The following is a 21,965-nucleotide window of genomic DNA, read 5'->3' as shown; positions in this document are numbered from 1 at the left end:
CCTCTAAGATACACTTACTACTAATTCAATTAAATATAAATAAATCACTCTTAAGGGAAGAAAAGTGTGTGTCTTTTTAAACCTTTATTTGTCATTTAAATTATTCAGTAATTCCTTAGAGAGAGTGACTTTATCGGTGTGTGTATTTACATTGCTTGCTAATGTAAAATTAACTAAGCAAATCAAAGTGAACTGCATTTTTAGTTTCTGCATTAGATCTGTTTCATATCAGAGGACAAAGCTGTGCAGCAGCTTTCTCGAAGTGCTAAATATAATTTACAAGACATGTTTGAAGTGTTTCTTTAGAAATATTAAATAAAAAGCCCCAATGTTGTTGTCAAGTTGGGTTCAGTATAACAGCTGCTGACATTGTCTAAATAATGCATTAATTCATATCATAGAAACAACTGAAGTGTGGTTTATAATTTCTTGGAAAGCAGAAAAGAGATTTGAACTGAAATCAACAGCAAATAAGGTCAAGAGGTCAGCAGGTCGCTGGGCAGAGCTGTGATAAGCCACGTGCTTTTAAAAGATAAATTCTGGCTTTGCTGTGCTGAGTAATATTATATGTGTGATGTAGATTTTATGAGGAAAATAATCCAGGATTCTGAGCTGGTTTTGATAATCCTGACACACATCATGTGATGAGAAAGGTGACTGACTCTTTTTTTTGTGTATATATATATATATATATATATATATATATATATATATATATATATATATATATATAAATTACTTCACTTGAACATATTTTCACTCTTGTCATCTATAAATTCTGCATATTAGTCAGTGCATAATAGTCATAGTGAGGTATTAATTATGCATATTGTGGATCAGTGTGTGATGATTATTAATATTTTCCCCCAAATCAAATCATGTTTTCCACATGCGGGAAAATAGGACGGGAGTTTATGAAGCTGAGTATTAATCCTGGGATTAGCAAGCAGAGGGACGTTCATGCAAATTGATGACAAATGGTGGAGAAGCACCAAAACATACTAGAGCACCGGGGGCATCCTCACGTGTGCAATCAGTTACACTAATTCATTAGTCGCAAGGTTAATAGAGATTCTCAGAGAGCAGAATACTAATGCAGTGATGAGAAAACAAAAATGTCAGCTCTGTGATAGAAACAAGAGGACATTTATGGATATTACTTTTCATTTTGAGAGTCAGAAAAAAAACAACACTAAATTCAACTCGAGGTTTCTTGTTTGTAGTAGAGAGTAGCTCCCTTTTCTTGCTTGGTGTGTGTGTTTTAATGACTGCCTGTGTATCATGAAAAATTCACTCCCCCCTGCACATACTCACTTTGACCACCAAGCGTCGCTCTTTATCCATCAGTGGAAGAGCAGCTCTTCTATTGCATTGAAGCCCCTCCCGTTTTCAGATGCTGGGGATGTCTGTTCAGTCTTTGTCATAAAGAGGCAGAGGACAGAGGAACAAGCACACAGCTCACTCTAAAATAAGAAATTATTTTCTATTCATTCTTTGCTCATTTTGGACATAAACATGGCTTGCAGATGGAACTATTTGGGGATTTATTTGTGGCTTCTTCTACTGAAGTGTTACTGGGAATCAGCGTCTGGACAACTTTCTTATTCCATCTCGGAGGAGTTAAACCCCGGCACTCTCGTTGGAAACATCGCCAAGGATTTAAATTTAAACGTACAGGACCTGGAATCTCGTTTGTTTCAGATTGTTGCCACTACCAAGAAGAAATTCCTTGAGGTAAATCTAAAGACTGGAGCTCTTTATGTAAATGAGAGAATAGACAGAGAGGAGCTCTGCACAGAGGAGGTGAAATGCTCCATCAGTGTTGAAGCTGTAATAAACAAGCCTTTAAAACTGTATCGCATTAATGTAGACATTTTAGACGTTAACGATAACGTCCCTTTGTTTAGCACACAAATGCAGAATTTAAATATCGCAGAGAGCACATTGCCAGGGGTTAAATTTGCATTGTCTGAAGCCAGTGATGCAGATGTTGGTAAAAACAGCATCAGCACGTATAGATTAAGTCCAAATGAGCATTTTTCTTTAGCAGTGCATAAAGCAGGCGGCGGCGTGTCTGCTGAGCTGGTGCTGAAGAAAGCTTTAGATCGAGAGAAGCAACCTCTCATCACTCTGACACTGACAGCGGTAGACGGGGGAAGCCCAACCAAATCAGGAACCTCTCAAATTATAGTAAATGTTTTAGATATAAACGACAACATCCCAATGTTTAGTGAATCCCTCTATAAGACAACACTTAAAGAAAATGCACCAGTCGGCACTAGAATCATTACGTTGAATGCCACTGATGCTGACGAGGGTTTAAACAGCGAGATTGTGTATTCGTTAAGAAGCAAAGATCAAGATCACGTGCTGGATGTATTTGAAATTGAAGGTCAAACAGGTGAAATAAGGGTGAAAGGTCACATTGACTATGAGGAAAAGAGAGCATACGAGATAAGGGTGGAGGCCACTGATAAAGGCAACCCTCCCATGTCTGCTCATTGCAAAGTGCTGCTTGAGGTTTTAGATGTCAATGACAACGCTCCCGAGGTCACAGTGACATCACTGCACAGTGCCGTCCCAGAGGACGCCGTTGTGGGCACGGCAGTCGCACTGGTGTCGCTTTTTGATAAAGACGGTGGCGAGAACGGTTTTGTTAATGTAAATATTCAAAATAAAGTTCCATTTAAACTGGAAGAAAATTACAATAACTATTACTCTCTGTTAGTTTATGAGCCACTAGACAGAGAGAGTGCGCCACACTACAACATCACAATTGTCGCCAAAGATAAGGGAAGTCCTCCTCTATCCAGCACCAGTGTAGTTTACATTCACATTTCTGATGTTAATGATAACAAGCCTCACTTCTCAGAGTCCCTCATTAATGTTTATATTAAAGAAAACAGCCCAGCAGGAGCAGTAATTCATAGAGTGACTGCACTGGATGAGGACATTGATCAAAATGGGCAAGTGATTTATTCATTTGTGCAAAGTAGCACTGATTCAATGCCAATAACTACAATGATAAATATTAACTCAGAAAGTGGTGATATAGTTGCTCTTCAGTCGTTTGACTATGAGAGGTTGAAGACGTTTCAGTTTAAAGTTCAGGCCACAGACTCCGGTGTTCCTCCACTCAGCACCAACGTGACTGTCAATGTTTTTATCTTGGATGAGAATGACAACAGTCCCGCCATTTTGGCTCCTTATTCCGAGCATGGCTCCGTCAACAGTGAGAGCATCCCTTATTCTGCCGAAGCGGGATACTTTGTGGCAAAGATCAGGGCAGTAGATGCAGACTCTGGCTACAATGCACTGCTCTCCTATCACCTGTCTGAGCCCAAAGGCAGCAACAACCTCTTCCGGATCGGAACCAGCACCGGGGAGATTCGGACCAAGAGGCAAATGAGTGACAATGACCTGAAAAGTCACCCCTTGGTGGTGTTGGTGTGTGATAACGCAGAAGCCTCCCTGTCAGCTACTGTTTCTATTGATGTGGTGGTGCTTGAAAGCACAGCTGACATCCACACTCAGTTCAGAAATGTACCCATCAAGGAGGAGAGCTTCTCCGATTTACACTTGTATCTGCTCATCGCCATTGTGGCCGTGTCGCTTATCTTTCTGCTCAGCGTCATCACTTTAGTGGCCTTCAAATGCCACAGACAGACAGACGGACCTTTCGACAGGTACAGCGCCCCAATGATCACCACCCACCCTGACGGGAGCTGGTCTTACTCCAAAGCTACTCAGCAGTACGACGTGTGCTTCAGCTCAGACACACTCAAGAGTGACATGGTGGTTTTTCCCACGCCCTTTCCACCTGTGGAAGCAGAACTGATCAGTATTAATGGAGGAGATACCATTACTAGGACTCAGACTTTACCCACTACTGAAAAGGTAAGAAAAAAAATCTGCATTATTTTTTGGTAATTTTATTCTAGAGCATGGGCAGAGAGGGAAAAAAAGGAGGAAAATCCGGCAGTTTCCACATTATTATTGCTAAAAGTTGAAACTTTGTCCTAATTTTTGGAGCTCCGGCCAAGTGTGAGTGCTTGGTTTCATTTCCACTATTTGTCTAAGAATTACTCCATGTATATCTTTGTTTATCAGCAATAACATAATGTGTAGTGAGAGGCAGAACAATTAAATGGTTTTCTATTAGATGTCAGAAGGTATAAACCTGTTATCAGTTATACAACAGAAAATGCAATGGCTTCCTGTGAGTACTCTATCAACTTTGTGTTAAATTAAAAGGCCCAGATTTCACACAAAGTAAATTGCAACAAGAGGCTTATTTCCGTATTCGTTTTTTTTTACCCATTTTTGTTTGCCTCACTGTGCTCAGAGATTTTCTATAGTGCACAAGGGGTGCCTTAATTAGCTCAACAATGGTGAAGCAGTTATCTCGTTCCTCGTTGCAGAGCACGTGCACCTGTCCATGGTGCTGAAACATACGCCTCTCGTGTTTTATTAAGCGAAGTTGAAATCACGCTTGATGTTTAAACTTCTTAATCAGCTGTCTTTTTTCAGATATTGTCTTAGAACAGTATTTTCAAATTGATTTAATTGTTTGTATTTATTTATATGTGTAAATACCAGACACAGATTGATTGAGATAACTCGAATCGCTGAGGTTGTCATGTTGAGTAGTCCTTGCAGATACAGTTAACGAAACACAAGAGGGCAGTCGAGACCATCACATGTTTAACGTCCTCGGACTCCTCCCAAATGACGGGGAAGCATCCGTTTTTTCAGGCTTTGTCACAAAACTGTGAGGTGGAAGAGTGGATGGAAGAGTAAGCGCGTCCCTCGGCCTCGTTGTCTGTTAAAATAATATTCTGTTATTTTATTTCAATGAACAATCATCGTGGGGACGTAGAGGAAGCTGACGATTTTGGTCGATTCACGTCGGATAGCTACAAATATGTTGATGAGGAGGACGCGCAGCTCATTGAGGATTTATCTGGCTTTTGTTCTATTCGATTGTTGTTGCACGGCGGCATATGGACAGCTTTCTTACACTGTTTTGGAGGAGGTAAAGGTGGGCACCTTTATTGGAAATGTGGCCACGGATTTAAACTTAAACGTGCATGACTTGGAGGAGCGCATGTTTCAGATTTTGAGCGGATCAAAGAGGAAATATTTCGACGTGAATATGAAAACTGGCTCTCTTTATGTGAGTGAGAGAATAGACAGAGAGGAGCTCTGTGCTCAGGCTGCAGCATGCACCGTCAATGTAGAAGCGGTTATGAACAAACCTTTAAAGCTCTATAGACTGGAAATAAACATAGCCGACATAAATGATAATGCGCCTTATTTCATTGAGAGGTTGCAGACACTTAATATCGCGGAGAATTCTTTGCCCGGGGGGACTTTTGGTTTCATTGGGGCGTCAGATCTCGACGTTGGGAAAAATAGTGTTACTGCGTACAAGATTAGTCCGAATGATTATTTTTCTCTTGATTCGCACAAAGGGGAGGGTGCGGCTTCTAAGCTTGTGCTCCAGAAGCCTTTAGATCGAGAAAAACAGCATTCAATTACACTTACAGTGACTGCAGTGGACGGTGGGAATCCACCCAAATCTGGCACATGTCAAATTCTGATCAATGTTTTAGACAACAATGACAATGCTCCTGTGTTTAGCACTTCTTTATATAAAACGCAAATTTTAGAGAACTCACCACTAAATAAAACAGTCATCACACTGAATGCAGCGGATGCAGATGATGGCTTGAATGGTGAAATAGAATATTCACTCAGGCGTAAAGGGCAGGACCATATTTTGGATTTATTTGGAATTAATCCTAAAACAGGTGTGATTTTCATCAAAGGAGAGATAGACTATGAAGAAAATTCTGCTTTTGAGATTCATGCACAGGCCATGGACAAAGGTCATCCTCCAATGTCTACTGACTGTAAAGTCTTGCTTGAAGTGGAGGACATAAATGACAATGCTCCCGAGATTAGTGTGACGTCACTGCTAAACGCAGTCAAGGAGGATGCGGAGATAGGCACTGCTATTGCTCTTGTGTCTGTACTCGATAAGGACGGAGGAAGGAATGGTGTCGTTCAAGTTACCATTACGAATGGGACCCCATTTAAATTAGAAACAAATTATAAAAATTATTATTCATTAACAGTAAATGGCCCACTAGACAGAGAGACTCAGACCTACTATAACATTACTATAGTAGCAATTGATGAAGGCACTCCACCTATGTCCAGCACTAGTGTAGTTTATGTTCATATTTCTGATATAAATGACAACGCTCCACACTTCTCAGAATCCCTCATTAACATTTACATCAAAGAAAACAGCCCACCAGGAGCAGTAATTCATAAAGTGACAGCAGTTGATGATGACATTGATCGAAATGGACAAGTGACTTACTCATTTGTGCAAAGTAGTACTGACTCATTGCCGATAACTACAATGATAAATATTAACTCAGAAAGTGGAGACATAGTTGCTCTTCAGTCTTTTGACTATGAGAGGTTGAAGACGTTTCAGTTTAAAGTTCAGGCCACAGACTCTGGTGCTCCTCCGCTCAGCAGCAACGTGACTGTTAATGTTTTTATCCTGGATGAGAATGACAACAGTCCCGCCATTTTGGTTCCCTATTCCGAACACGGCTCAGTTAACAGCGAGAGCATCCCCTATGCTGCCGAAGCTGGATACTTTGTGGCAAAAATCAGGGCAGTAGATGCAGACTCTGGCTACAATGCACTGCTCTCCTATCACCTGTCTGAGCCCAAAGGCAGCAACAACCTCTTTCGGATCGGAACCAGCACCGGGGAGATTCGGACCAAAAGGCGAATGAGTGACAATGACCTGAAAAGTCACCCCTTGTTGGTGTTGGTGTGTGATAACGGCGAAGCCTCCCTCTCAGCTACTGTGTCTATTGATGTGGTGGTGCTTGAAAGCACAGCTGACATCCACACTCAGTTCAGACACGTGCCCATCAAGGAGGAGAGCTTCTCCGATTTACACTTGTATCTGCTCATCGCCATTGTGGCCGTGTCGCTCATCTTTCTGCTCAGCCTCATTACTTTAGTGGCCTTCAAATGCCACAGACAGACAGACGGACCTTTCGACAGGTACGGCGCCCCAATGATCACCACCCACCCTGACGGGAGCTGGTCTTACTCCAAAGCTACTCAGCAGTACGACGTGTGCTTCAGCTCTGACACACTCAAGAGTGATATGGTGGTTTTTCCCACGCCCTTTCCACCTGTAGAAGCAGAACTGATCAGTATTAATGGAGGAGATACATTTACCAGGACTCAAACTTTACCTACTACTGACAAGGTAAGAACAAACAGTATAAATGCATGCTGTTTCTATAATGCTTCTGGTGGAAAGTGAGCAGAAAGCGGTTTACAGGTTTTCTGCATAACAATTCTGCAGGTCTGCTCAATGGTTAAAATGTATCTGCATCCATGGTGCTGATGAAAAGCTCAAACTATTTAATGGTTGAAACAATATTAGTGTAGCATGTGACCAAATCCTATTAAATGATACATCCCTTTAATGTAAATTGTTGTAGTTTGAAATGTGCATAATTTACACGTTTTAAATGTAATCACGTAGCTAAATTTAAGGCTCGTGTCATTTAATGACATTCTTTGTGAATAAATAAAAACATACTTTGGCAATTGTTTTATAAAAATTACGCAGTTCAACATTGAGTGTGTTTATTTAGCAAAACAAGTGTCCACAGTATCCACCTCATATGGTCAGCTAGTTGTGTAAATATTGCAACGTTTCACTGTGATGAGTGAATTAAACTTAATGTAGTTACATTTCTTTACCACAAGGAGGCCCACTAGACCATGGCATTGTGGAGCGCGTCAGAATACAGTGACTCCTCCCAAGGAGAGAGAGAAAGAAAGCTGATTTTGTCCTGCTGGTCTTTGTGACAAAGAGATCCGGTGGAGAAGGAATACAAATGTATATTTTGCTAAACAAAAAATGAGAACTTGGATGATAATAAATTGATTTTTTAAAAATAATTATTTTTACATTGCTTGGCGTCGTTGGGATTGGATTGTTCCCTTTGCTGGACGGATGGGACGATGTATTTCTCAAGCAAAACTACACGTTGCTGGATATATTTTGCTGTTCTGCTCCTGAAATGTTTGTATGAAGCGGCCAATGGACAGCTTTCATATTCCGTCTCAGAGGAGGTAAACCCGGGGACTGCTGTGGGAAATATCGCCAGGGATCTCAACCTCGACGTGAAGACTTTAGAATCTCGCGTGTTTCAGGTTGTCAGCAATTCTAAGACAAAATATTTCGACGCTAATCTAAAGAGTGGCGTTCTTTTTGTCCGTGAAAGAATAGACAGGGAGGAGTTGTGCGCAAAAGCTCCAAAATGTACAATAAACGTGGAGGCTGTGATTAATAATCCATTAAATCTTTATCGCTTGGAGGTAAATATAATTGATATAAACGACAATCCGCCCGTATTTTCGGAGGCTGTACAGTTACTTGACATTGCAGAAAGTACATTACCGGGGCTTAAAATTGGGTTAATTGAGGCAACAGATTTGGATGTTGGAAAGAACGGCATTAATACATACAAGCTCAGTGCAAACCAATATTTTTCTTTAGACATCCACAAAGGGGGGGAGGGTGTGTCTGCAGAGTTGGTGCTGCAGAAAGCATTAGACCGCGAGCACGACTCCGTCATACACCTCACACTGACGGCAGTAGACGGGGGAACCCCACCCAGGTCCGGAACATCACAAATTAGTATTAATGTTTTGGATAGTAACGACAATCCTCCTGTTTTTAGTAAATCTTTATACAAAATAAAAATCCCAGAAAATGCACCAAAAGACACCACTTTGATCACACTTAATGCAACAGACGCGGACGTGGGATTAAACAGTGAGATACAATACTCTTTGAGAAAAAAAGGACAGGATCATGTTTTAGATTTATTTGAAATTAATCCTAAAACGGGTGTGATTTTCATCAAAGGAAAGATTGACTATGAAAAAGATTCTGCCTTAGAAATCCATGCACAGGCAACTGACGGAGGCAATCCACCATTGTCCACTCACTGTAAAGTGCTTGTTGAGGTAGAAGACATAAATGACAATGCTCCTGAGATTAGTGTGACGTCACTGCTAAACACAGTCAAGGAGAATGCTGACATCGGCACTGCTATTGCTCTCGTATCTGTATTGGACAAAGATGGAGGAAAGAATGGAGTTGTCAAAGTTGTAATAGCAAACGAGTCTCCATTTAAATTGGACACAAATTATAGAAATTATTATTCATTAACTGTGAATGGCCTGCTTGATAGAGAGACTGAGGCCCACTACAACGTCACTATTGTTGCATGTGATGAAGGGACTCCGTCTATGTCCAGCACCAGTGTAGTTTATATTGATATTTCAGACGTTAATGACAACGCGCCTCACTTCTCAAAGCCAATCATGAATATTTACATCAAAGAAAATAGTCATCCAGGAGCAGTGATATCTAGAGTAACTGCGCTTGATGACGACATTAATGAAAATGGGGATTTGACATATTCACTTATGCAAAGTAGCACTGACTCCATACCACTCACCACAATGATTAACATCAACTCAGAAAGTGGCGATATAGTCAGTTTGCAGTCTTTTGACTATGAGAAGATAAAGACATGTCAGTTTAAAGTTCAGGCCACAGATTCTGGTGTTCCTCCGCTCAGCAGGAACGTGACAGTCAACATTTTTATCCTGGATGAAAATGACAACAGTCCCGCCATTTTGGCTCCCTATTCCGAACACGGCTCCGTAAACAGTGAGAGCATCCCCTATTCTGCTGAAGCGGGATACTTTGTGGCAAAGATCAGGGCAGTAGATGCAGACTCTGGCTACAATGCATTGCTCTCCTATCACCTGTCTGAGCCCAAAGGCAGCAACAACCTCTTCCGGATCGGAACCAGCACCGGGGAGATTCGGACCAAGAGGCGAATGAGTGACAATGACCTGAAAAGTCACCCCTTGGTGGTGTTGGTGTGTGATAACGGAGAAGCCTCCCTGTCAGCTACTGTGTCTATTGATGTGGTGGTGCTTGAAAGCACAGCTGACATCCACACTCAGTTCAGACATGTGCCCAATAAAGAGGAGAGCTTCTCCGATTTACACTTGTATCTGCTCATTGCCATTGTGGCCGTATCGCTCATCTTTCTGCTCAGCCTCATCACTTTAGTGGCCTTCAAATGCCACAGACAGACAGACGGACCTTTCGACAGGTACAGCGCCCCAATGATCACCACCCACCCTGACGGGAGCTGGTCTTACTCCAAAGCTACTCAGCAGTACGACGTGTGCTTCAGCTCAGACACGCTCAAGAGCGACATGGTGGTTTTTCCCACGCCCTTTCCACCTGTAGAAGCAGAACTGATCAGTATTAATGGAGGAGACACCTTTACCAGGACTCAAACACTTCCTAACACTGAAAAGGTAGGCTGAAAATATATTTTCCGGGTTTGTCATACAATACTTGTGTTGTTTTAACTGTTATTCGTTTACATGTAGCCTTTAGCTCAAACATGAATGAATGGCCTTTTGAAAACCAATTTATAAGTAGTGAAATGACCAACAAGTCCTCCAACAAATACCACCATATTGGTTATTTTACCATGCACGAAAAAACAACCAAGTAGAGCATATTGTAATCCCACTTAGTAGGGTAATTACAATTTATGAGTCAAAACAATCTTAAAGTAATTTTATCTCAGGTGTAAGGCAAACGAGTGACGTGGTTTATTCACAGTACTGTATATTGTACAGGTTGTTGAACAATGGTAAGATGAGTACGTATTCAACACTTTAGTCTGTTGACATCTTGAGGGTATATTTTTATCCTAAAGAATTCTTGTTTAAATACAGCTTAAATACATCACAGGCAAAGTATTCTTCTAAACAATATATATATATATATAATTTTTATTTTTTATTTTATTTATTTTTTTTACTTAATAGCTGCCTCAACTATTCTATCATGGGACTTCCTGTCCATGGTCTGGATTTATTTATTTAATCATTTTACATATATAGCCTAGTTTCATTCAGGTTATATTATGCCTATTGCCTTACTCTCAAAATCTGCATAATACTGCATATTTAATGGGAGAAAATCTTGTAATGAAAAGTTTTAGTTATTTAATTTGGAAGGAAACAACTTTTTCTAAATTCTAATGTTACAATGTGATGTGAGTTTGTCAAATAAAATAAAATAGCACAACACCTCTATGATAGTTTCATATTTGGAGTCCATGATCTTTTATGAAACTGTCTTGTGCACAGAAAAGGACAGAAGAGATTACTTTAAGTATTTTGGACATGTATGCTGTGTAACAATGATTTGGTAAAAATACTTGAGCATTTGATGGTGGATTCTGTTGAGCACTAGATGTTGGCCAACGTCTTACATCAGAGCATTTGTTTGGGTAGTATTGCAGTATTCAGGTTTATTTTTGTAGTGGCTGCTTACAGACTTGTGTAGAGTGAAATGTGCTGTCCATGGTTCTGAAAATAAAATATTGTCAGTTCTGAAGTTTTGTCAGAATTGGGAATACATTAATCTACAGTTTTAGGGTATGTCTTAAGTATCTTTAAGTACTTGCTATGATTGTAATAACTCTACCTACTCATAACATTATCGGAACATAGTTGAAAAAAGAATATTGAAGAAAATCTCTCTCTCTCTCTCTCTCTCTCTCTCTCTCTCTCTCTCTCTCTCTCTCTCTCTCTCTCTCTTAATTTATTTGGTATGTTTTTATGTTATCTATTTTCAAGAAATAAATCTCAGTGATTTATCTGTTGAGAATTATCACATGAAAAAAGTTATTTAGATTTCCTAAATTTAAACATATACAGCAGTTGTGCATGACTAAAACAACAACACCTCATAAAATAAAAAATTCTCGACACAACTGATATGTCTCAAAATTAATTTGTCTAGTCAATGGTCATACTTTCAGTTTGTATGAAATTTTAGATTCGATTGGACTTATTTGATAAGTCTACTGGTCTTGTTTTATGCTGTGTGGTGCTGGTTGTAGTTCATGTGAATGCCCACAAGATGACACAGTGGACCGTGGCATTTCAGTACCCTCATTCATGGCGCTGGGCTCCTCCCAAATGTGCGGGCTGTTTTTCGTCATTTGGAACAAAGAAGCTCAGACGGTGAAAGAGGCTGATGCGAGTGGGATCGTGTTTGTTGCCATTTGTCGGTTTGTTTAAAACAAATCCTTCATATAAGTCAATTTTTGTATAATTTAGCCTATTCCTTTATGTCTTATATGGATGTATGAAATAATGCGTGCGTCGGGCAGATGGACTTCTGTGCGGATGTATTTGCTCTTCGTGCTGCTGGAATGTTACTGGGAAGCCGTGTGCGGCCAGCTCTCTTACTCGGTGGCGGAAGAGGTGAACGTTGGGACCGTTGTGGGAAATATTGCCAAGGATTTGAACCTAAACGTTCAGGATTTGGAGTCCCGCATGTTTCAGATTGTTGCAGGAACCAAGAGGAATTATTTCGAGGTAAACCTAAAGACTGGCGTGCTCTATGTAAATGAGAGAATAAATCGAGAGGAACTGTGCGAAGATGAAGCCAAATGTTCACTCAGTGTAGAAGCCGTCATTAATAATCCCTTAAAATTATACCGAATTGAAATTACAATATTAGATGTAAATGATAATTATCCTGTATTTTCTAGTCATTTACAGGTGCTTAACATTAGTGAGACTACTACACCAATAGGATATAAATTTCCTCTGCACCCAGCTCACGACGCAGACGTTGGTAAAAATACAATACATTCATACAAGCTCAGCCAAAATGAACATTTTTCTCTTGAGGTACAAAGAGGAGAAAGTGTGACATCTGAATTAGTGCTTCAGAGACTTTTAGATAGAGAAAAACAGCCAGTGATCACACTCACATTGACTGCTATTGATGGAGGAACACCAGCTAAATCAGGAACAATGACTATTGTTGTGAATGTGTTAGATAATAACGACAATGCTCCTATATTCAGTCAAATGCTATATAAAGCTAGCATATATGAGAATATTGAGATTGGTACATCAATAATCACGTTAAATGCAACCGATTTAGATGAAGGACAAAATGGACTAGTGTTCTATTCTTTCAATGCAGGGGGAAGAGAGAAACAAACAAATATGTTTTCTATTGATGAAAAAACTGGGACAGTATCAAATAAGGAAAACATTGACTTTGAAAAAACAAATGCATTTGAACTCAGAATACAAGCTAATGATGGAGGAGCTTCTCCATTAACATCTCATGCCAAATTGCTGATAGAAGTTTTAGATGTTAATGACAATGCCCCTGAAATTTCTGTTACATCATTAATGAACACAGTGAAAGAAGATGAAACAATAGGAACAGCTATTGCAATTGTTTCTGTGTTGGACAAAGATAGTGGTAAAAATGGTTTGGTGCACTGTAAAATTAATAATGATGTGCCTTTCAAACTTGAGTCAAATTACAAGAACTCCTATTCTTTGGTTGTTGGGGGCCCACTTGACAGAGAAAATGTATCTGTTTTCAATATCAGCATCACTGCAAATGATGAAGGCACACCCTCTCTTTCCAGCACAATTTTTATTACTGTGCATATCTCAGATGTTAACGACAACAAGCCTCACTTCTCAGAGTCCTTTATCAATGTTTATATCAAAGAAAATAGTCCACCAGGAGCAGTGATAAATAGAGTGACTGCATTGGATGATGATGTTGATCAAAATGGGCAAGTTATTTATTCATTTGTGCAAAGTAGCACTGATTCAATACCAATAACTACAATGATAAACATCAACTCAGAAAGTGGAGATATAGTTGCTCTTCAATCTTTTGACTATGAGAGGTTGAAGACGTTTCAGTTCAAAGTTCAGGCCACAGACTCTGGTGTTCCTCCGCTCAGTAGCAACGTGACTGTTAATGTTTTTATCCTGGACGAGAATGACAACAGTCCCGCCATTTTGGCTCCCTATTCCGAACACGGCTCAGTTAACAGCGAGAGCATCCCCTATGCCGCCGAAGCTGGATACTTTGTGGCAAAAATCAGGGCAGTAGATGCAGACTCCGGCTACAATGCACTGCTCTCCTATTACCTGTCTGAGCCCAAAGGCAGCAACAACCTCTTCCGGATTGGAACCAGTACCGGGGAGATTCGGACCAAGAGGCGAATGAGTGACAATGACCTGAAAAGTCACCCCTTGGTGGTGTTGGTGTGTGATAACGGAGAAGCCTCCCTGTCAGCTACTGTGTCTATTGATGTGGTGGTGCTTGAAAGCACAGCGGACATCCACACTCAGTTCAGACATGTGCCCATCAAGGAAGAGAGCTTCTCCGATTTACACTTGTATCTGCTCATCGCCATTGTGGCCGTGTCACTCATCTTTCTGCTCAGCCTCATTACTTTAGTGGCTTTCAAATGCCACAGACAGACAGACGGACCTTTCGACAGGTACAGCGCCCCAATGATCACCACCCACCCTGACGGGAGCTGGTCTTACTCCAAAGCTACTCAGCAGTACGACGTGTGCTTCAGCTCAGACACGCTCAAGAGTGACATGGTGGTTTTTCCCACGCCCTTTCCACCTGTAGAAGCAGAACTGATCAGTATTAATGGAGGAGACACTTTTACCAGGACTCAGACTTTACCTAACACTGAAAAGGTAAGCTGAACATATATTTTCCTGGTTGCTTGATCTTACCATGCAGTATGAGCTTGATGTCTGGTGGATTTGCCAACAAGTCCTCCAACAATAATGACCATATTAGTCATTTTACAATGTACCAAAATATGACCAAGTGTCACGTATTGTAGTTTAGCAACCTCTATTGGCTATGTGAAATAGCGAAAAAAATACAAAACTGAGTCTCAAACCCGTATCGTCTGTTCGGGAGACTAATGTCTAACTTACTGAGCTAACAGTCCAGTACTGATCTGAGGGTTGATTTTTAGTGTTGAAGTGTGTCAATTTGTCATCTAACTAATGGGGTTTGGATGAGGAACAGTGAGGTTGTAGAGTGTAGAAAGTTAAAAAACATTTAGTCAACACTAACAAAACATGTAGCCAATACTAAAACAATCAATGGGCGTATTTACTTGGGACACATAATGGTTGATTAGGAAGGCATAGTGAGGTTGAAGATCTACAAAAAAAAAATGGAGTCAACACTATTGCAATCACTGGCCAAATAGCTCAGTCATATAAACTCTCATCTTCCAACCAGACAGACTGAGTTCAAGTCTAGTTTTTGGATTTTTCGCTTTTGGATTTTTGAGCTATTTAACATGGCCGTCAGACCTCGCTAAATAAACTAAAACACGTACCACTTGGTCATAATTTGGCCTAACCTTTTCAAAAAATGTGTTGGAGAGAATGTAAAGAAGTTTTGAGTAATGGATATTCGAGTCTGTTGAGCATCAAAAGGTTGTTATTTTATCCAACAACATTTTTCTATATCAGAGTTCGCACTTGTTGAAATGGAGATACAATACTTGGGTTTCTTTTGCTACACAGTCTTGTGTATTGTGTGATGCGCTGTCCATGGTTCTGAACACATTTTTATGTGTGTTTATGAATTGTTGTTGAAGTGTTTGTCAGAATTTAATATGAATGTATTCCGGAATACATACATTCCATTTTGTATTTATAATTTGTAACTTTGCCTATGTGCCATATTTTAGATACATTGGGGTGGAGAGGAGTGGGGTTGGGATAATATTGTTGGGGGAAATGCTGACATTCATTGTTTATCTTGGAGAAATGAGTGACTTATATGTCGGTTCTTAATCATTACGGATGTCACTTTAATATAATTATATTCAGGTATATTTCCAGATCAATGTGACTTGCACGAAAATCCCATATCAGACTGCAGTTAAATTGTGCATTTTAAAAGGGGATTTTTAGTTTATGTAATGGACTTTCTTTACTTTTACCAATAGCCTACATATGCATAATAGCCCTGTGATAATAGTTGTAGTTCGTACAAATGCCCACTAGAGGACACCATGGACCATGGCATTGACGCTCCTGATCCGTGGCGCGGGGCTCCTCCCAAATGTGCGTGCTTTTTTTCGTCATTGTAACAAAGAAGCTCAGACGTTGAAAGAGACTAACGCGAGGGGGATGATTACACGGAAGAATTAATTCAATTTGTTTAGATTTTTCCTTAATATCAAGTCTATTTTTGCATTATTTTTACTTTTATGCCGCATTTGGATGTATGAAAAGATGCGCGTGTCGGGCAGATGGAGCTCTGTGCGGATGTATTTGCTCTTCGTGCTCCTGGAGTGTTCCAGGGAAGCAGTGTGCGGCCAGCTCTCTTACTCCGTGGCGGAGGAGGTGAACGCGGGGACCCTTGTGGGAAATATTGCCAAGGATTTAAGCCTAAACGTCCAGGATCTGGAGTCCCGCATGTTTCAGATTGTTTCGGGAACCAAGAGGAAATATTTTGAGGTAAACCTTAAGACAGGCGTTCTCTATGTAAATGAGAGAATTGATCGAGAAGAATTGTGCAGAAAGCAAGCCAAGTGTTCACTTACTGTTGAGGCCGTCATTAATAATCCATTAAAAATATACCGTATTGAAATTACAATATTAGATATTAATGACAATTACCCTTTATTTTCTAGTCACGCACAAGTGCTGAACATTACCGAGACAACAGCAGCAGGATCTAAATTTCTTCTGCATCCAGCTCACGACGCAGACGTTGGTAAAAATACTATAAATTCATACAAGCTCATCCAAAATGAACATTTTTCTCTTGAGGTTCTCAGAGGAGAAAGTGTGATGCCAGAAATGGTGCTTCAGAGGCTTTTAGACCGAGAAAAACAGCCCACGATCACACTCACATTGACTGCTATTGATGGAGGAACACCAGCCAAATCAGGAACAATGACAATTGTTGTGAATGTACTGGACAGTAATGATAATGCTCCTGTATTTAGTCAAAGTCTGTACAAAGCCAGTGTATATGAGAATATTGAGATTGACACATCAATAATAACATTAAATGCAACTGATTTAGATGCGGGAAATAATGGACTAGTGTTTTATTCTTTCAATGCAGGAGGAAGAGAGGAAGAAACCAATATGTTTTCTATTGATGAAAAAACTGGAACAGTGACAAACACTAAAAGTATTGATTTCGAACACACAAATGTATTTGAACTCCGAATACAAGCTAATGACGGCGGAGTTTCTCCCTTAACTTCTCACACAAAATTGCTAATAGAAGTTTTAGATGTCAATGATAATGCCCCTGAAATTTCTGTTACATCTTTATTGAACACAGTGAAAGAAGATGCAACAGTTGGCACAGCTATTGCAATTGTCTCCGTGATGGACAAAGATGCAAGTAAAAATGGTTTGGTGCACTGTAAAATACAGAATGATGTGCCTTTCAAACTTGAGTCAAATTACAAGAACTCATATTCGTTAATTGTTAGTGATCCTCTTGACAGAGAGAGTGCAACAAGATACAATATTAGCATCACTGCAAATGATGAAGGAATTCCACCTCTGTCCAGCACCAGTGTGATTGATGTCCACATATCAGATGTTAATGATAATAAGCCTTATTTCTCAGAACCTGTCATTAATGTTTATATCAAAGAAAATAGTCCGCCTGGAGCAATGATAAATAGAGTGACTGCATTGGATGATGACATTGATCAAAATGGACATGTGACTTACTCATTTGTACAAACTAGGACTGATTCAATGCCAATAACTACAATGATAAACATTAACTCAGAAAGTGGAGATATAGTTGCTCTTCAGTCTTTTGACTATGAGAGGTTGAAGATGTTTCCGTTCAAAGTTCAGGCCACAGACTCTGGTGTTCCTCCGCTCAGTAGCAACGTGACTGTTAATGTTTTTATACTGGACGAGAATGACAACAGTCCCGCCATTTTGGCTCCCTATTCCGAACACGGCTCCGTAAACAGTGAGAGCATCCCCTATTCTGCTGAAGCGGGATACTTTGTGGCAAAGATCAGGGCAGTAGATGCAGACTCTGGCTACAATGCACTGCTCTCCTATCACCTGTCTGAGCCCAAAGGCAGCAACAACCTCTTCCGGATCGGAACCAGCACCGGGGAGATTCGGACCAAGAGGCGAATGAGTGACAATGACCTGAAAAGTCACCCCTTGGTGGTGTTGGTGTGTGATAACGGAGAAGCCTCCCTGTCAGCTACTGTGTCTATTGATGTGGTGGTGCTTGAAAGCACAGCTGACATCCACACTCAGTTTAGACATGTGCCCGTCAAGGAGGAGAGCTTCTCCGATTTACACTTGTATCTGCTCATCGCCATTGTGGCCGTGTCGCTCATCTTTCTGCTCAGCCTCATCGCTTTAGTGGCCTTCAAATGCCACAGACAGACAGACGGACCTTTCGATAGGTACAGCGCCCCAATGATCACCACCCACCCTGACGGGAGCTGGTCTTACTCCAAAGCTACTCAGCAGTACGACGTGTGCTTCAGCTCAGACACGCTAAAGAGTGACATGGTGGTTTTTCCCACGCCCTTTCCACCTGTAGAAGCAGAACTGATCAGTATTAATGGAGGAGACACCTTTACCAGGACTCAAACTTTACCCAATACTGAGAAGGTAGGATGTACATTCATTTTTATTTTTTTGACTGCTTGGCTGAATGTTGCATTATTGTGCGGCTATGACGAAAATAGTTCTGACAAATGCGTGCACTTGAAGTTACGATGGTCTTTACAGAAGCAACTTGTGAGCATTTAAGTTAACTACAAATTGTATTGTTGTTATAGGTTGGGGGTTTGCTACGTATAGCACTTGTGATGTCTTAACAATTTCATATTTAGTGTCCATAATTGTAAGTAAATAATGTCTCAAGCAAGTATAAGTACAGTATATGTTGTGTATCAATGATAAGGTAAATGCAACACTAAAATGTTGTTGAGGAATTGACATTGCAGTCTGTTGAGCACTAAAAGAGGGTTATTTTATCCATCAATATTGTTCCATATCAGAGTTTGTACTTACTGAAATACAGGTGGTATAGCCTATTATAAAACAATTAGGTTTATTTTGTAATGGCTGCTACACAGTCTTGTGTATTGTGAAATGCACTGTCCAATGTTCTGAACCTATTTTTTTACGTGTGTTCGTGAATTAGTGCTTTGCCAGACTTAAATATGAATGCATTTATTCCGGAATACATACATTCCGTTGTGTATTTATAATTTGCATCATAGTCTTGTGATGTAAGTTGTAGTTCATGCAAACGTCCGCTAGAGGACACCATGGACCATGGCATTGACTCATCCTTATCCACTGCGCGGGGCTCCTCCCAAATGTGCGTGCTGTTTTTCGTCATTGGAACAAAGAAGCTCAGACGGTGAAAGAGGCTGATGCGACTGGGATCGTGGTTGTTGCCATTTGTCGGTTTGTTTAAAACAAATCCTTCATATGAGTCAATTTTTGTATAATTTAGCCTATTCCTTTATGTCTTATATGGATGTATGAAATGATGCGTGCGTCGGGCAGATGGACTTCTGTGCGGATGTATTTGCTCTTCGTGCTGCTGGAATGTTACTGGGAAGCCGTGTGCGGCCAGCTCTCTTACTCGGTGGCAGAAGAGGTGAACGTTGGGACCGTTGTGGGAAATATTGCCAAGGATTTGAACCTAAACGTTCAGGATTTGGAGTCCCGCATGTTTCAGATTGTTGCAGGAACCAAGAGGAATTATTTCGAGGTAAACCTAAAGACTGGCGTGCTCTATGTAAATGAGAGAATAGATCGAGAGGAATTGTGCGAAGATGAAGCCAAATGTTCACTCAGTGTAGAAGCCGTCATTAATAATCCCTTAAAATTATACCGAATTGAAATTACAATATTAGATGTAAATGACAATTATCCAGTATTTTCTAGTCATTTACAGGTGATGAACATTAGTGAGACAACAGCAGCAGGATATAAATTTCCTCTGCATCCAGCTCACGATGCAGACGTTGGTAAAAATACTATAAATGCATACACCCTCAGCCAAAATGAACATTTTTCTCTTGAGGTACAAAGAGGAGAAAGTGTGACATCTGAATTAGTGCTTCAAAGACTTTTAGATCGAGAAAAACAGCCCGTGGTCACACTCACATTGACTGCTATTGATGGAGGAACACCAGCTAAATCAGGAACAATGACTATTGTTGTGAATGTACTTGACATAAATGATAATGCTCCTGTCTTTAGCAAAAGTCTATACAAAGCTAGTGTATATGAGAATATTGAGATTGGCACATCAATAATCACGTTAAATGCAACCGATTTAGATGCAGGACAAAATGGACTAGTGTTCTATTCTTTCAATGCAGGGGGAAGAGAGAAACAAACAAATATGTTTTCTATTGATGAAAAAACTGGGACAGTATCAAATAAGGAAAACATTGACTTTGAAAAAACAAATGCATTTGAACTCAGAATACAAGCTAATGATGGAGGAGCTTCTCCATTAACATCTCATGCCAAATTGCTGATAGAAGTTTTAGATGTTAATGACAATGCCCCTGAAATTTCTGTTACATCATTAATGAACACAGTGAAAGAAGATGCACCAATAGGAACAGCTATTGCAATTGTTTCTGTGTTGGACAAAGATAGTGGTAAAAATGGTTTGGTGCACTGTAAAATTAATAATGATGTGCCTTTCAAACTTGAGTCAAATTACAAGAACTCCTATTCTTTGGTTGTTGGGGGCCAACTTGACAGAGAAAATGTATTTGTTTTCAATATCAGCATCACTGCAAATGATGAAGGCACACCCTCTCTTTCCAGCACGATTTTTATTACTGTGCACATCGCAGATGTTAACGACAACAAGCCTAACTTCTCAGAGTCCCTTATCAATATTTATATCAAAGAAAATAGTCCACCAGGAGCAGTAATAAATAGAGTGACTGCATTGGATGATGACGTTGATCAAAATGGGCAAGTTACTTATTCATTTGTGCAAAGTAGCACTGATTCAATGCCAATAACTACAATGATAAACATCAACTCAGAAAGTGGAGATATAGTTGCTCTTCAGTCTTTTGACTATGAGAGGTTGAAGACGTTTCAGTTCAAAGTTCAGGCCACAGACTCTGGTGTTCCTCCGCTCAGTAGCAACGTGACTGTTAATGTTTTTATCCTGGATGAGAATGACAACAGTCCCGCCATTTTGGCTCCCTATTCCGAACACGGCTCCGTAAACAGCGAGAGCATCCCCTATTCTGTGGAAGCGGGATACTTTGTGGCAAAAATCAGGGCAGTAGATGCAGACTCTGGCTACAATGCATTGCTCTCTTATCACCTGTCTGAGCCCAAAGGCAGCAACAACCTCTTCCGGATCGGAACCAGCACCGGGGAGATTCGGACCAAGAGGCGAATGAGTGACAATGACCTGAAAAGTCACCCCTTGGTGGTGTTGGTGTGTGATAACGGAGAAGCCTCCCTGTCAGCTACTGTGTCTATTGATGTGGTGGTGCTTGAAAGCACAGCTGACATCCACACTCAGTTCAGACATGTGCCCATCAAGGAGGAGAGCTTCTCCGATTTACACTTGTATCTGCTCATCGCCATTGTGGCCGTGTCGCTCATCTTTCTGCTCAGCCTCATCACTTTAGTGGCCTTCAAATGCCACAGACAGACAGACGGACCTTTCGACAGGTACAGCGCCCCAATGATCACCACCCACCCTGACGGGAGCTGGTCTTACTCCAAAGCTACTCAGCAGTACGACGTGTGCTTCAGCTCAGACACGCTCAAGAGCGACATGGTGGTTTTTCCCACGCCCTTTCCACCTGTAGAAGCAGAACTGATCAGTATTAATGGAGGAGACACCTTTAACAGGACTCAAACTTTACCCAACACTGAGAAGGTAGGCTGTTCTTTTTTATGTG

General features: G+C 40.6%; 1 protein-coding gene across 16 annotated transcripts in view; it reads left to right on the top strand.

The window, feature by feature from the left end:
- Nucleotides 1-21,965, top strand: part of LOC144058707 (protocadherin alpha-C2-like) — a 155,013-nt gene that overhangs the window by 66,051 nt on the left and 66,997 nt on the right. The window contains exon 1 of one of the 16 annotated variants that reach the window (XM_077577155.1): nt 1,434-3,897. The exons of 11 other annotated variants lie outside the window; for them this stretch is intronic. In XM_077577155.1, the coding sequence (XP_077433281.1) occupies nt 1,516-3,897 (2,382 nt within the window). In that variant the 5' untranslated portion in view covers nt 1,434-1,515. Of the gene's footprint in view, nt 1-1,433; nt 3,898-4,792; nt 7,310-7,925; nt 10,465-12,206; nt 14,713-19,430; nt 21,944-21,965 lie in introns of those variants that run through there. 4 more of the 16 variants (XM_077577153.1, XM_077577151.1, XM_077577146.1 and 1 more) reach the window with 4 other exon arrangements.

This window comes from Vanacampus margaritifer, chromosome 10, assembly GCF_051991255.1.
Source record: "Vanacampus margaritifer isolate UIUO_Vmar chromosome 10, RoL_Vmar_1.0, whole genome shotgun sequence".
In the NCBI taxonomy this organism is placed as follows: Eukaryota; Metazoa; Chordata; class Actinopteri; order Syngnathiformes; family Syngnathidae; genus Vanacampus; species Vanacampus margaritifer.
This window is presented reverse-complemented; position numbering and strand designations above follow the sequence as displayed.